At 42.5% G+C, this 17,835-nt stretch overlaps 1 protein-coding gene across 2 annotated transcripts in view; it reads left to right on the top strand.

Moving 5' to 3' along the window:
- The window catches only part of LOC105696170 (USP6 N-terminal-like protein), a 53,742-nt gene that overhangs the window by 5,391 nt on the left and 30,516 nt on the right, over positions 1-17,835 (top strand). For both annotated transcript variants that reach the window (XR_001103684.1, XM_012418407.1), the window contains exons 2-3: positions 4,690-4,966; positions 11,461-11,784. Coding sequence is in view for 1 of the 2 variants with exons in the window: in XM_012418407.1 (XP_012273830.1) it covers positions 4,812-4,966; positions 11,461-11,784 (479 nt within the window). In the remaining variant the exon portion in view is untranslated. The remainder of the gene's footprint in view (positions 1-4,689; positions 4,967-11,460; positions 11,785-17,835) is intronic.

Raw genomic sequence — 17,835 nt, 5'->3', positions numbered from 1 at the left:
AATTAATATAAATTTTAAATAATACTCAATTTTTTAAGCTCAGCTTTATCAAAACTGTTTGATTCATAATCGTTATGCTCTCTGTTGCGATGTGATTTCCGTTCCAACTTTCGGCGCCCGGTTTCTATCACTCTAGATTTGTGCGCCAGTCGGCACCGGGCGATACTAAATAATCACGAGCTCTAACTGTCGCAATAACTACCAGGTGTATAAGCTTAAATCCGCTGTTTGCTCATAGATTGAGTTAGTGAGCATATTAAGATACTATGGACACGGCATACTTTTGTTTTGTATGAATTTGACGTCTGTCAACAATATTAAGTGCACATCATCAGCAATTTCGTACAATAACATACATTTTTCCTTCGGTAATCATGTCTAGTTTTTTGTCAGAAAAAGAGCATATGCGGGAAGCTCTGCTTTTCTGCATCAATTTGAAGAAATCAGCTGACGAATCGCATCGAATGCTCGTGGAGGCCTATGGCGACAGTGCTTTAACGGAAACAACGTGCAGAAATTGGTTTCGTCGGTTCAAAGACGACAATTTTGACCCGAGCGACAAGAAGCGTGAAAATCAGCCCAGGAAAGTTGAGGACCGTCAATTGCAGGCTCTTTTGGACGAGGACGATACCCAATCGCAAAAAATGTCTGCCGAGAAATTGGATGATACTCGACCGGCCATTTCCATGCGCCTATTTTAAGGTTATCCTTGGGATCGTGCTGAATAGGTGTCGCAAATAGTCGTTGAGTCGTGAGTGAGTGAGGAACAACGAACGGGCGGCAGTGTGTTGTTCGCGAGGCATTGATGGTGTCGGAACCATCGTGTGGGCCCGTCGCGTGTACGACTTGGTGAAGTGCGGATGGAAGCGATACTAGAGGTAGGAAAGTGAAGATCGAGGAGGCGGCCGTCCCGGTGAAGCCGCTGAAGAGTCGTCGAAGACGAGAGAGCAGAGCACCGAATGAGGGAGTGGAAACCTAGATGGAACATCATGAGAAGACTCAGTCCGCCTTCCACCCTACTAATAAGTACCGTAGAATAGACAGCGAGGACCAATAGATTCGTGGTGGGCCCAGTCGGGGGCCGCTATGCCTTGGTGTCAGGGTAACTGGATGCTTGGGTGTGTGGCGCGTCTCATGTCGAGCTATGGCTCCATATGTTCGCGTGTCCGTGCCCCGGTCTGGAGGTATGCGGCGTGATCTATGTCGAGCTATGCTCTATGTTCATGTGTCCGCGTCCGGGATCGGCGGTTGCTCGATATGGTGCCTGTGGCGCGGTTTCCCTGATCGGGTGGAGTCAGAGGGGGATAGGCATGATCGGGGCGCTCGGTGCGTTGTCCCGATGTCCTGGCGCGCGGGGCCGGTTCTACCTGGTGCTCGGGCGCGTGGCGTGTCTCATGTCGAGCTATGCTGTATGTGTTCGTGTATCCGCGCTCCGATCCGACGCCGTGTTCTATGTCGAGCCATGCTCCATGTTCATGTGTCTGTGTCCGGGTCCCGGGGGGTGATACCAGGTCAGTAGCGAATTTTCCCCGATCGTGCCGCGTACAGTGTCGTAATGATCGCTCGATGGCAAGAGCTTTTTCAAGTACCGTAATGATCGCTCAATGACAAGAGCATTCCCAAGTGCCGTAATGACCGCTCGATGGCAAGATCATCATCCCCATGTGCCTCAATAACCGCTCAATGGCAAGAGCCTTAGGATAGTACGGAATTAATTTAAGAAGAGAAGATGAAATGTAATTTGGTGAAGGTATCGCTATTATAGCAATAAAGTAATCCCGTGTATGTCGTTTGTCTGCTTTTCGTATTTACCCTCACTAGTAGGGCACCCGGTTCCTGGTGACCGCTACGGACACCCAGGATGGGTGATAGCCGTGCCTTGCCGCTACGGGGGTGCCTAGCACTGTGACCTAGCGATGACGAGGTCTGGTACTTAACATTACTTACGCGCGACCGCGGCATCCTTGTTGCTACCGATTTCTCAGAAAGATCCAAAAATGGTGAAGCTCTAATTAACAGGGACCGTCCGCCTCCTAATTGTTTCCCTAATTAATCAAAAAAGGTCGTATGGCCCGTATCGTAAATTCAACGAGGATCGTTGTTTTTCGTCGCTCTCGTCCTTCCACTCTTTATCTCACATTCAAACTTTCAACTTTCAATTTTAAAATCTCAATGGGCTCTCTGTGTCGGCACTCGCTAGTGGTCTATCCAAGAAGAAGGAGCCAGGCTCCCTTTGTTTTTTTTTTTACCCGGCGGACCGGGCACACGACCCCGGCCCTTTCCACCATTCGATAACCGATCCGATCGGGCGGAGCTTCCGAAAATTTCGGCCATTGGTCGACGGCACACGCCTCGAGTGGCGTGTGTCATTAACCGTTTTAGTGCCAGGGGTTTTTAAAAATCCGCGTCGGATTGTGCCATGAAACACGATAGCGTTGCGAATTGACGATCGGGACCATACATTGCGACACAGTTCACCACAGTACGCGAAAAGCGCGATCGCGTTGCGTGGCACTAAAACGATTACAGTCGAATCTATGCCATCCGTGGATCAATGACCCAGTTAAGCGAATCTAGTTCTGATTGGCTTGACCCCCTGCAAGGCCCGTCCGGGACGGTAACGCCGCAATTTGGGCCGCCACCGCATCCCACGTGCGCGGCGCCCATCCCTCTTTACTGACCACACACTGGCTCTCGGGCATCCGCGTGTCCACCATGGGAGCCTTAACCTCGAGGCCCGTACCGCGACGGATATTGGGGTCTCGTACCCCACACTCTGCAAAATAGGGCTCCGTACTCTTCTCCCGTGGAAATTCCGAACTTCGGCAGGGCGGCAGAATTCAAACTATCAAGAGAGACGGTTCGCTTAAGGGCGCTCACCACTCCAGCGATTTCACAGGGCCTCACAGGGACAATGATTCCGAACGTATTTATAAACCGATCGAGCTTAACGAGTGCTCATATCGAAGATGAAACGTTGACCTGTGTTTATATGGGAGCGATTTTCGATAAGTGGACATTTTAATATAAAAAAGTGCAACGACATAATTTCAATGCCCTTTTACCTAGGAAGGAGGTGCTCGATCGAAAATCGCTCCCATATAAACACACGTCAACATTTTATCTTTAAAATGAGCACTCGTTGAGCTCGATCGGTTGAGAAATACGCTCAAAATCGTTGTCCCCGTGGAGCACCTTTTTCAGGATTTTTGAGTTTCTCGCGAGGAATTTGGGCATTCCTTGGCAACCGTTGCCGACTCCAGGCGGAGCGTCCACCTGGCGTGTGCGTGCGGACGGGGGTCACACACGTCTCGGCGCCTAGTCCAGAGGCGTCTAGCCGTTGCGTGAGTCCTATACGTGCAAAATACGCACACATTTTTCGCTCGTTGCTAAACACCGCCCATTATGCGTCGCGTCTCCCTCATTCGAGCGAGAAAGTACGTTTTGGTTACCTCCCACCGAATTCGATGCTAATGCCATCTAGCGGTGGAAGTCAGCATCCCCACTTTGGTGGTGAACGCCGTTAATCTCCATCACTGATAGATGAACACTATTGAGAAGCTGTTCTTTGTTTACGGACAATCCTTTTTCACTCATGTGGAAGATTCACTCAACGAGATGTTTTTCTTCAGTTGTCGTAAGAATCGAGCTCGGCCCCATGGTTGCAATCAGCGGAGAAATATTCTTAATTTTGCCGAATAATGTGGTTAGCCGCACTACATATTTAGCAGCTGCTTTTCTGAATTAATTCAGTTAGCACATCAGCAACAAGCAGACATCAGAAGCAATGTAATCTTTAAATTAAAAAGATAAACAACTTTTCTAATACATATCGCATATACCACGAGATTTATTAAACATATGTTATCAATAAAGAGTACTTACCAAGCTATTTTTCACGTAATATTCACGTATATTATACCCTTTACGATCGACAGTTAACGTCGGCTGTCTAATTTGATTTAAATAGAGCTGCTTAAATCAGCGATCCCAATACAGCATCGTATGCAATATTTGGTTACTAGGGCTACCCAACTATGCACAACTATACAGGTATTCGGATAGTATTCCAATACTGGTACATCAAATGTTTTGTTTGTTCGGTAACAGAACGCGAACATTATATTGTTAAATACAGTTTTACACGAAAATAAAGAACTACATTGGATACTCTATTTCTTTCTCAACAAAATAAGCTATAATTTTTCCCGAAAACACGTAAAAGTTAAATGATAAGTGCTCTCCTAATTCCTTTGCATTTTCGATAAGGAATACGTTGAAATTACCTCCGCAGCGTGCAGACCTGAATAAACATCTAACATTAAATTATAATCCACGTAGAATGGTAATTAATTATTTCCCTACACGTCAATTACATATTGACAGTCGTTTCACAATTTTTACAATTGAAATTTTATTTATGGAATGCTATTTAAGGTGGTATTCGGCCATTAGTATCCTTACCTTAAGTGCATACATTTTTTTCAAAAATCTAAATTTTGAAAGTGTCAGGATAATTGTTAGGTGCTCACGAGTCATGTGTCAAAGTTTCAGACAGTTCGGTTCAATGCCGTTCAAAAATAGTGTCTTCTTCAAATCGACTGATTTGAGGGGGTATTCATTTAACCTTAAATTTCGACTTTATCTCAGTTGTTTAACTACATCTAATTTTTGTTATATGTCATGCAGGTGTAAGCTGTAACGAAAATTTGTTAGCCACTTCAAAACATGCGAATTAAGTGAAGACGCACAGTCTCTCACAACTAAGGCCGGCATGTTTGTGAAAATTTGGCTTCGCATTCTGACGTGGGATGAATGAGGAAGAATTGTTGAAACGGTCAGCTGCAGAGCGGGATAGGATATTCAGCTGCTATGACCGCGGTAGAGAAAATGGTGCTCAAATTGACTCCTGGGAGGATCCTGGATACGAGGTTTATCATACCACAGATAGATATGGCTTCATACAGTAAGTTGTATTATGTACATTTCTTAGGAATATAGTAACAAATATAGGGAATATAAAACAGACACTTATTGGTTACTTCCTGTCTTAAGTTAATGCGAACGAGGTTCAGTCAATATCACATTTCTCAGCTTTTCAGCACCCATTCTTCCCTGTTTAGCAGAATTCGAATCTTTATGAAGTGCATGCAAATACAAAAATGGCCTAGGAGTGGTCATAATGTTTTATTAAACGGGCTCCAAAAGTCATTCCGTTGAACTACGATTCTGTTTTGGAATTTATTTTACTTCGAATTTACATAATAATTTGTCAGTAAACGTGTAAGTCTCAAAAGGATGTATTGTATAATTCGTACATCGGGACAATAATCGATCAATAATCACGTTTCAGTTAAATACTGCGACGTGGTTTTTGCCATCATTCCGACGCACTGATTCTATCACACTAGACTGGGCGATAGCTGCCTCCGGGCAGCCCTAAATCACAGAAATGTCCACCTATACTTTCTGAAATATTCAAAGTTGTAAGTTCCCGGCTTAGACAGCGCTACTTAATATGCGACACGCGGTCGCATACTCCCCGTTGCTACTGCTTTCAAAGAACGACGGGGTTCTATTAATTGAGCCGCTCAGTGCACACATTGATTAACTCCATAAAACAAAAAGTTGAGAAATGCGATGAAGTAATGTAGATTCTTTTTTAAAATTCCTATTATAATATAACTTCAAATATATAATGTAGAATACATAAATACAGTTATAGTTTTCATCTAACGGTATATAAAATTAATAAGAAAGAATAGCCAAAAAATAATCGTCTGCATTTTATATCGACAAATGTTTTTGCAGGTATTAAATTTCCTCCCCTATTCCTGTATGCCAAACCTTTTGTTCCGTTATGCTTTTGTCAATTTCGTGCCCATTTATCAGGATTACGACTTCTTTTCCTCCCAATCGATGGGTTTGTTGGGGAATTTGTACCGTTGCAATCAGATGAATCCGAGAAATACGATAATCGTCTTCTTGCCCCAGACTTTGTGCTGATAAATCGTATTGAAGAATCATCCCTGCTTTCCACATCCACATTGTTATTAGTTTCACTCGTCTTGATTATAACGGTATAATATTTAGTTATTTAAAAACAATCAGGGAGTAATGTTGAAAAGACCAAAAAATATGTAATCCGTGTAATATTGGTGAAGTATACGGTAACATTCAGCGTGAGAGATCCCTGTTATACTAACTACCGTCTACATTGCGCTTCTTTCTATCTGTTTGCTAATGCGATTTTATTACTCATATTGTTGAAAGGGGAAAAGCATCTTCGGCTGTTTAAAAAAAAAAGCGTCGATGTACGGCCGCAACAGATAATCCAATAATACTATAGTGCCAGGTATTCGTCTACGATTTACATTAGAGGATGGAGTTAATCAAAATGTCTTCTGAAATAAATTACTCATTATTCAATGCCCAAAAAAATTTTGCCGTTTAATGGGGTTAATCTCTATTAATCAGGAAAGATATTATAAATATAAAAAGTTATGACTATACCAAGTGCTTTGACCCCTAAATTTAAGATTTTTCAAAAAGTGGAGTTAGTCGATGTGTGCACTGAGCGGCTCAATTAGAGACCATCCACCTCCTAAAGGATTCTTAACCAATTCAAACACAAAGCTATATGGCCAATACGTCATTTACTGTCGGTTTTCTGCTTCTCATCGCCTCCCCTCCCGCATAGCGCAGAGGATGCCGGTAAGGCAGACAGCCGAGCGCAGCCTTACCGACGTTCTCTTCGTTATGCGTTCCGTTGAGGAATACGATTGATTGGCTGTACCTCAATCAATTATTACAAGAAGATGATGTAGTGTAGGACAAAATAGTACAGGACTTTACGACTCCTTATTCAACAAGGAAAGTGCTGTCTAAACCGTAGCCACCATTTCTGTTACACTCTGTATATTGTTCCCTATTAGCTATACAAGAATATATGAGGTCACGTAGATATCTGCACATGATCACACACCATTATATCTTGATTATATACAGTTCTAAACAACCATATACGAAAGGGTACATGATTGTATGGAATTGCATATCGTTATGTACAATTATTTTTTCTCGGGCGGGTACCCGGTTACTGACATAAGAATTAAGCTCAGCTGCCCTATGTCTACTTGACTCGGGATCATTACATTTTATGTACATAAACATGTTAGACTGAAAAGTTAATGTACTCCAAATAGTGAAAGACTTTGAAATAATTAATAATATTCTTGCATCAAACTGAAATTTACCAGTATGTCTGACCCATACGAATTAGCTTCGGATGGGTGCCGTGTGTGACTTTGTCTTGCCGACGTTTTGCCTACATTGCAGCGGGCATTATCAAGGCTAGGAGGCACTGATGTAATTATATCTCCATTTACTGGAACTGCCTCTTACATCGTGGGAGAGTTGACGATGGGCTAATGAAGACTAGAACTACCGGCGGATTTTTTTTGGCAGTGGTAGGCCATCTAAAACCAATCATTTTGACTGGACTTGGTAGTTCTAGCGTTAAGTTTCACCTGTTATGTGGGTTGGCGGGGAGTCCTTCATCAGATTGTACCTGCGAGGGTCCACTAATCAGGTGTTCCCGTTAAATTTGGTTCGGCAACCGAATTTAAGAAACCTAGAGGAGAACGTTCTATGTACAGATCATGCGATATTCTCTGTCGCGGTTGATGTTGGGATGTTTCAGAGTTTCTGTGGCTTTGTAGTGTTTTCTAAGGAAGAACTACGAGGTCTTTGTAAGGACGGTTGCGTTCTCAAACAGGATTTTGTGACCGGTTTCAAGGTGTTCATCTACTGCGAATCATTCGAAATATTGCCTGATCGATCTTTCTTCCATTCGTGTGGCCACTTTCATCCCGGGGTTCCCGATGTACATCTTCCTGCACGAGCCAGGGATTTTATAGACTTCTAAAGAGAATAGTGGTGGTGTGGGATCTTTGAGGAATATTCGGAGTTGGGCGATTGTTCTCGGGGGGTTGGAAATGGGTGGCGTGGAATGTTCTTTTTCTTTATGATACTGTCTTCCGTTCAGAAACACCTTGGACATTGGGAAAGTGTATAGTGGTTCTTTTTTGGTCTCGTTGAAGTGAGGGTAACCTAGGTCTTCTTTTTGTGGTATTTATGGATGTCCCGGTTTATATCTTTGAGACTGTAGCCGTTAAGTTGGAGGATATTTTTTCTCGAGCGTTTCTGGTTCGATAATGGTGAAGGCTCCGCATTGACACTGTACCTCTTTTGACTTCATTGCAGATTTAACTGTTCAAATTCAATATAAACCCAAGACTTAATCCCTAAAAACCCATCGGAGGATGATCCCCAGGTCGGAGTAAGAGAGCAGGCGGCCACCCCATCACTTCGGCGGCACGCAATCTATTAGTAATGTGAAGAGGCATTCAGCCCACCACGTTAAGTCGTATGGTAGAATAATTTGTCCAGAAGTTACATTAATTATAGAACGACGTTGATGCTCCGCCGACAGCGGCCCCTTAAGATGCCGACGCTCTAACCAACGTTGCGCAGCACTCAATAAAATAATTGAGAATCGCTTTGGGTTAGTCACCGTAGCTTTTGAAGTTAACTAAGGATAGCGCCGAACTATCCGCCATCTGAAGATAATTGGGTCGTGACCCAATCTCCCTCGTGGATTCTCTACAATTTTGAAATTTCTCAGTGAACGGGGCAGCCGTGGGGAGGCTCATTGACGCGTTAGCAGCACGCGCCGCACTGATATGTGCCCATAATTATGAAAGTGGTCTAAGTCATATATTTCTTGTTTCGAGATATTTAATGAATTGCATTTGAATAAATTAAAAAATATTTTTATATTATGCAACATTTTAATTTCGAGTTTTATTAGTCTTGATTAATGGAAATGTATTATGAATATGAAATTTTTGGTGAATTTCATAGGAAAATGTTTTTAAAGGGTGAATTGACTTAGACCATTTTCAAAATTAACTGAATGTCCTATAAATGACTTAAAACAATAAAAAACTACGAGTTTGATTAGAAACGATAATTTTAATGCAATAATTCATGAACATTTATTAATTATTTTTCAAAAGAAATCCATTTTTATCATTTTAGGCTTTCATCATTATGAGTTTTAAAGATTTTTAAAATGTTCCTGAAAAACTGGAGATATGTAAATATAATATCTTTGTTTTTCTTCCGTTACTGGTCTAGTGGTGGGGTATAGTGGAAGTAATTTAATATTTCCATATATTTTTGGTCTTCCTCTATTAGGCGAAAGATTCAAAACGTGGAATTTAGAATCATCTAAAGAAGTATTACGTGGTCGTATAATATCTGCAAATCACATCATATCCGAATAGTAATTAACATATTCACATAATATGTACGTTGTCATTAACTTACCTGAACCGCTATCCGTGGACATAGTGGTAAAATATATAAATTATTTTTCCGCGAATAATTAGTTCGGAAGAGCCCAACTTAATTAATGCACTTTCAAAATAGAACAAAATGAATTCCATGTATTGTTAGGTAGACCGGAAAATATTGTCGTTTCTGTTACCGTTTGATTGTAATTTGTCGGCTTATCGTGTAGTTCAAAAACGCGCCAAAGAGGGCCACGTACCATTTTAAGGTTATGTTTATATAATTTCTTTACATTTTTGACGTAGACCACTTTCATAATTAACACTAAATGAATTCCATATAATGTTGAAATTACAACCACTCTCTAATGGTTCATTTTTGATAATATCGTAAAAATGACATTGAATTAATTTAGCTTAAGATAATGTGGGGTGAAATACCTGATAAACTCATTTATTTTTAATTTGGACTTAGACCACTTTCATAATTATGGGCTCATATGTCCAGGGCAGCTGACCTTGGGGTCTCTGCCGAGTCCCTCGGCGGTGATCTCGCCGAAATTTTCTTCTTAGGCGCTCCAGAAGTGGTGGAGTTGCCGTTGCGTCCTTGTCAACCTCAGACCTGCTCGTAGGGTTGTTACCGCCCTTGGTTGGTTGATCACTGGGGGGCCAGGACGGGGCCTGCAGTAGTGCCTTCCCCATTACTACGCTAGGCTACGCTAAAGGGCCGGAATCCTCTCTCCGGAAGGGTGGATGTTGATGCCTGCCTCGGGTCCCTTGCGGCCCTTTGGGTCGGTGGATGGCGTGGCGGAGGCCCTCTTCTGGCGCCCGTCCCCTTGTGGGGGTTCGTTCCTGGTGATCTCCCTCGTAGTTCTAGACGCTGTTGACGGATCACGTAATGTGGGGTGAGGGGCTAGGCGCTACCTCTGACCTCACCGAGACTAACCGTTCTCATGAATTGGTTCGATTCGGGTCTCGCTTACAATACCCGGGTTATCTGTTTCTTTCGACCTTCTATTAACACTAGGTTTACGGGCGTTTTTTATATACCTGTTTCTACGAGCACCCGTCAAATTGACGGGTAAACGAAAACACGCATTTTCTTTAAAAAATCGATTTATTCAAATTAAGTCTGTATTAAACAACACTAGGCTTTACGTTTAAATAAATGATTAATAAGTAAAAAGTCCTGTTTTAAAAATTATCACGGAAATGATTGGAATGCTCGTTCTCTCATCCTCGGAGTCGGGACTAGGAAGAATGCGCATCCTTTTCTTGCTACGACACCCTTTCAAGAAGTTTTCCTCTTCACTATCCGAAGATACTTCTATTTCTCCACTTTCAATGTAAACTTTCACTCTCATCTTCGCCTTACACTCTCTGCAACGAAGCAAATATATATGGATTGTTTATGAAATTAGCTAGTCCGTCAATTTGACGGGTTTCGTAGAGATAGGTATACTACATACAAATTTTAATAATTAGAAGGCTTAGGAAAAAATAATTGTGTGTACAAATTCTTTGGATGAAGTGATTAATTTACGATACAAAAATGGTTAAAATGAATGCTATGGTTTTTTCGGTATTTCTTTTTGAAGTTTGAATTCCGTCAAATTGACGGGTCCCGTAAACCTAGTGTTAACATCTTCCTGTGGCTCGGAGAAGCGTTACAGATTCTCCAAGTTTTGATCGAAACTGATCGAATCGATTCGAATTTTCGCGAGGAGAATTTCGATGTGCATATGATTTCTCCGTTCCTGCTCCTTATTCCAAGGCCATATTTTGGGTCGGGCATTCCCATAAAAATGCCATGTCAAAGTTCATATTTTTTTAAATACAACTTTCTCCTGTCCCAGATTAGATATTTACATATACATTTCTTTAAGAATTTAACTGTAGAAGTATATTGGCCATTTTTATGCTAGAAACTGCATAAATGCGCCAGTGATTATGTACAGGCTAAAGGTCGTAGGAAATATTATGTAACACTTATCCAATTTAATGCATATTTCCCTTGAATGAAATTCAGCCCAGGAATAATGCGTTTTATACTGCTCTAGGTGAATGAAAGAAACATGAAAAATTTGAATACTTTTTTTTTTAGCGACAAGCGACTACCACAGAAATTGGATCCGAACGAAAGGAGGTTACATCACGTGGAAATGGAGAGATTGAAGAAATGGGAAAAGATGATGGAGAATTGGAATACTTATGCCACTAAGGACAAGCTAAGACGTAGAATATACAAGGGCATTCCTGACAGATTTCGAGGCAAAGTGTGGGCTCTACTTTTGGGTATTGATATCCTAAAGCATGAGCAGGCTGGCAAGTACGATGAAATGTTACAATTAGCGAGACAATGGAGCACGGAGATCAGACAAATCGATGCAGACGTTGCCAGGCAATATCGAGACCATATCAATTATAGGCATGTATTTTCTGAATATAGCGAATGTAAATGCTACATACATTTTGTAACATATTCTACACAATGCATTACAATAATTGCAAGAACTAAACCTTTGTTTTCAGGATATTTTGAGCTTTCTTCGATTTTCATTCCTAGCAATAATTAACAATATTTACTATACTGCTTAATTATCATTCTTAGTTATGTTTGCCATTAATTATGATCCAGAGTCACAAGATATATTATCACTTACTTTTTTTTGTGTTTCAATCGTGAGATAGACATTTGAATATTCCGTGATTTTTTCAGTCGCGGATTAATGGCGGAAAAAGTACGCGTGGAGGCCTCAAAAATAAAATAATTACATTTTAAATTTCTATGCTTCTGTTTGATTAGAGGAAACAAAAAAAAAGTGAAACAAAACATATACAGATTTTATTTATACCGAGTAGTCCAGTAAATTAAAGCACCTTTAACATCTTAGAATATTTGGGGAATAATTTTTTATATTCTGAGACGTTCTTTGAAGAGATTTCACTTCGTTTTTAAAAATGTTTATTTCAATTTCTTTATAATTTGTAATAAGTTCGTCACATGTATCTCCAACACTGGTTATTTCCGTAATACTTTAATATTATGCGATTATTATGTGATTGCTGCGTTAATGAATGATGCGTTACCTATTCTGTTATTATTTTATCCATTCCTACAATGTTGCAAACAATAGAATTAAATGAAAGGATACTTACGAATGTTAATTTTCAGTTTTGCACTTCGTTAAATCTTGCAGTCAGAATCGATGAAATAGTTTGAGGCAACATCCGATTTCTCTTAGTCTTACAGAGTCTATATCAGTACCAGAACTGCCCGATTGAGAGGATCATTTCTAAAAATACTTGGGGGGAAAAGTAAAGGTATTGTAGCGTACAAGGCTTGAAATATTAGTACTTCTGATCTACCAGGTGTATAAGCTTAAACCCGCCGTTTTTTAGTCCGACAAACACATGTTTTTTTCGTAGAAAGCAAAACAATAATTTATCAAAGTACTGGCCCTCGCTAGCTACACATTTGTCACATCTTTTGGGCAATTTGTGGATACCACGCCAAAAACATTCCTTCCCTTTCGAGGTAAACCACTTATCAAGCCATTGTCGGACGTCTTCGTAAGAATCGAAATGTTGCTCAGCAAGCGTGTGGCCCACCGACGAAAACAGGTGGTAGTCAGAAGGGGCCAGGTCTGGTGAATAAGTGACATGGGGTAGCACCTCCAAATTAAGTGCCTCCAAGTAGTTTCACACCATTTTTGACGTGTGCGAAGGTGCGTTATCGTGGAGGAAAATCAGCTTGTCATGTCTTTGTTGATAATCCGGCCTTTTTTCATGCAGAGCACGGTGCAGTTTGATCAGTTGTTAGTGGTAGCGGTGGGCATTGACAGTTTCGCCAGGTTTCAACAGCTCATAGTAGATGATACCCTGCTGATCCCACCAAACGCACAGCATCGTCTTCCGTCCGAAGCGATTTGGTCTTGCGGACGATTTGGATGGTTGGCTGGGATCAATCCATGATTTCTTGCATTTAGGATTCTCGAAAAATATCCACTTTTCAATATCAGTCACAATTGGATGCAGCGCGTGGCCCACCGACGAAAACAGGTGGTAGTCGGAAGGGCCCGGGTCTGGTGAATAAGTGACATGGGGTAGCACCTCCAAGTTAAGTGCCTCCAAGTAGTTTCGCACCATTTTTGACGTGTGCGAAGGTGTGATATCGTGGAGGAAAATCAGCTTGTCATGTCTTTGCTGATAATCCGGCCTTTTTTTCATGCAGAGCACGGTGCAGTTTGATCAGTTGTTAGTGGTAGCGCTGGGCATTGACAGTTTCACCAGGTTTCAACAGCTCATAGTAGACGATACCCTGCTGATCCTATCAAACGCACAGCATCGTCTTCCGTCCGAATCGATTTGGTCTTGCGGACGATTTTGATGGTTGGCCGGGATCAATCCATGATTTCTTGCATTTAGGATTCTCGAAAAATATCCACTGTTCATTGTTAGTCACAATCGGATGCAGGAACGACTTTTTTTTTTGTTTGGCGAGCAAGATATCGCATGTGTTTTAGCGTCGCTCCATCTGCCTATGGGTCAATTCACGCGGCACCCATTTCCCGATCTTTTGAACCTTTCCCATGGCACGTAGACGCATGGAAATGGCTGGTTGAGTAACATCCAATTGCTCGGCAAGCATTTTTTGCGATTGGGTATCGTCCTCGTCCAAAAGAGTCTGCAATTGATGGTCCTCAACCTTCCTGAGCCGATTATCACGTTTCTTGTCGCTCAGGCCTAAATTGCCGTCTTTGAACTGACGAAACCAATTTCTGCACGTTGTTTCCGATAAAGCATTGTCGCCATAGGCCTCTACAAGCATTCGATGCGATTCGGCAGCTGATTTCTTCAAATTGATGCAGAAAAGCAGAACTTCCCGCATATGCTCTTTTTCTGGCAAAAAACTAAACATGTTTACCAAAGGAAAAATGTATGTTGTTGTATGAAATTGCTGATGACGTGCACTTATTATTGTTGACAGATGTCAAATTCATACAAAACAAAAGTATGGCGTGTCCATAGTATCTTAATATGCTCACTAACGCAAAGTATGAGCAAACAGCGGATTTAAGTTTATACGCCTGGTAAATAAATTTTCCAAGCAAGGATATTTATATTTTGGTCCCACCAACGTATCAAAACTCTTTCCCTTTCAATATTATTAAAAATACTGATACCTTATGGTCAAAATATATAATGTCAATAAGTTGACAATTGTTGACTTCAGTTCAGATCGAAGATATTAATTACGCATTGATGCTTATTAATATCAATTCTCCATATCACAAAGTATTTTCAGCAATGACTTTCTCCGAACAGTTATAGTGAAGGTATCGGTCTCTTCAGATTGAGAATGGCCGTTAGATTGCCTCAAATTGGTTTATCCATGATGTGTCCAGATTGGTTTATCCATGGTCCATGAACGTCTACTGTTAGATTTAACGGGGTGAAACTGATTATTCCTAGAAATGTCCATTCCTTACAAATCAATTTGAAGTCGACATTTCATATATTACCCAATGTTATAAAAGAAAAATAATATTTTCTAAACGTACCAGAAATGTAACACCGTCTTGAAAATATTGTCCATGATAAAGCAGGAAGTTTTTCAAGTAAATTAACATTTCAGCGATACGTTATTTACAAAAAAATTATTTTGATTCTAAGACAAAATATATACATGTGTATATGTTAGATTAAAAGGGGTAACGAAACGGAACAAGCCTAACGGAACGGAAGTGGAAGGAACAGACTCAGAGCGGGCGGAACGACTCTCGCGATTCGATAAAACGGATTCAAATATTATGGCGCATTTGGGTCATGCGCATACGTACACGGACTATGCGGCTGCAGTCCGCGGTTTCCTCTCCCCGGCCTACCCCTATTATGAGGGCGACTTAACCCTTTGAGGCACGACATTTATACCCCACCGCATTAAAAGGTGGGACACTTTTAATAACACCGTGCCTCAAAGAGTTAACACACTACATACCTACTACAGTGGTGTAGTTTATGGAAGCCTCACCATCTGAAGAGACCGAATGGGCGACTCGTACGATAGGCACTCCATCTCCTGGAATACAACAACACGATCGCACATCAAAAGGGAGTTCTAACATTGCGTTTCGAATGCACTCTACCTGATGCACGAGCTACAGGCGACCGATGAAATCGCCGTTGTCGAAACCAAAAAGGACGAAAACTAGCCTTCCCCTTCCACGAAGGAATCGTGATACCACCACCGACTCGAACATGTACAACGATTTCCCGAAGAAAATGAAGTATGGAAAACGGAGGGCGAACACCTATACCAAAATTGCCCAAACTTGTTCCTCGATTTGCTTGTTCTCTATTTAACCCCTTAGCTTACAATGACGCCTCAGAGGCGTCGCAAGGTTATCGGACCAAACATGAATAAGACGCCTCAGAGGCGTCGCAAGGTTGCGCGCGACCGACCTTGGTGTCGCTTTTGGCTCGCACAGTTGGAAATTAGATCGTAAGGGAAGGGGTTAAATGCTTGGGAGCTTGTGGCGTCGCCGACCTGTCGAGAAGATATCTTTGCCAAGGCTCACGACGAACCACAAATCGAACATCTCGGAGTTATTCGAAAATGCGGGACGTGTCAGTGATGTAAAGTAGAGCAAATCCCCCCCGAGATTAATGGGACAACGCAGTATTTACGACCCGTGGAAGATGGTACCCGCCAACGTTATGTGACTCCTTCCCCGAATCCTCGCCGGACTTACATCTCTGTCTTCCACGATCTCCACGCAATATGTATCCAATGCATCCCGTAACGCGCTGCGCCCGAGAAGAAGGTTGAATTTGCCTTTGAGAAGAATACCATGTACCGATGGTGATGTCCTGACTTCTCACTGACAGCGGCAATGGATTCGGCAACCGAAAAATGACATTCTTGAAGACACGGAATCCATTTCGCAACCTTACCGATGTATCATCCCCAAGCGGATCCCATCGAACGGATGAATGGAGTCTCGAAGATTACGATTCCCGCTATGCCGATCGAAACCATCGAAGATGGGACGTATTGTGGCACCTGCTCGCTTCGTCTATACCACCTCCGTTCACGGCACTTTGAAGATGAGTCCCGCCTTTTTTAATCCTCTGCCGACTCCATTAGGCCGATATTTCATCAGCACTCCAGCGACTAGCAATAAACGACAGATGTCCCGCTTACGACAGAATTTTTGTCGCTTGAATAAAGTACACCAGCACTAAACAGCACTCTGTCGTAGAAAAGTTCGAAATTCCAAACGTTTGTGCGACAGAAACTGTTAAAGACACGGCGGAAGTTCTCCCACTTCACTGATTCTCTGCTGCCAATCAGAACTTCTTTTTCGCGATTTATTGTTCCATCGCCTGTAATTGTAGCTCTAATGAAATATCGGCCTTATTCACCTTTATTCGCGTGTCGTATCATTGCGTGAAACATAACGACCCTCCAACAAGACGCGGAATAGTGGACCGAACGCATACTCCAAATGTCGAAAATGCATGATTTAACTCTACGTTCTCTGGAAGAGGCTCACCAACGACAAGCGAAATATAATCGAGAACGTCGCGATATCCTCTGTATCCATCATACATCAAGACTACCTACGAATTCAAGACTACCTACGAGTCTCAACGAGAAGAAGACCGGGAAATATATTTCTGACCTTAAAACCAGCACACGTTGACCGCGAACGCGACTACGGGACTCATTCGGTCGATTTCGAACCTCGTACCGACTAACAACGCTAGGTCCCCAGGTTCGAAACGGAACTAGCCGTCACGAAATGCAGCAGAGAACCACCGCCAACGCCGAAACCAAACCAGTCGCTTCTAAACACGGTAAACACGGCTGAGATTTCTTTTGTATTCGCTTCGCGATCGTGTTTGACTGCACCTTGACCGCATTGGACGGTCCATCAATCGAAGTCGACGAGCCCGTGTCCATTCTCGTGAGTGCGGAGTGTCATTGGGTTTCGACTCCTCGTGCTCCCATCCTGGCAGAGCTGCAAAGAGAAAGAATAGAAGAGCAAGTGAATGATCTGGAGTCGCTCTGATTGCTTTATTGCGGCCTCCAAAAGGCGACGACGTGGGGGAGGGTGGCGCCTACGCGCCCATGAGCCATCCGTAAACCTCCTCGTGGCGGAGGCCGGATGTGGGCCCATTCCATGGGTCCGTAACGAAACGGCAAATGGCTACTGGGGAACCATGAGAGATGCTCGCTCTGCGGAGTTTGACTACACTCATGTTCCCCCAGAGTTACCGGCGAAAGGTGGCCCTCATCATGGGAATACTTCTCGACCGGACGGCTGGGGTGTGTCGGGTAACCCGTCCCGCGTCCCGATTTTCCGGGTGCGGGTTGGGGGCCAGCCCCACCGGCCGTAATAAGAAGGCCGACGAGCTAGTACGGTTCGATAGATGGGATAAACGATCCGAACATTCACTGGGGAACTTGGCC

The sequence above is a fragment of the Orussus abietinus genome, unplaced genomic scaffold (genome assembly GCF_000612105.2).
Source record: "Orussus abietinus isolate OABI.00-Male unplaced genomic scaffold, Oabi_2.0 scaffold136, whole genome shotgun sequence".
NCBI lineage: Eukaryota > Metazoa > Arthropoda > Insecta > Hymenoptera > Orussidae > Orussus > Orussus abietinus.
Note: the sequence above shows the minus strand (reverse complement) of the source record. Positions and strands in the feature narration are given on the sequence as shown.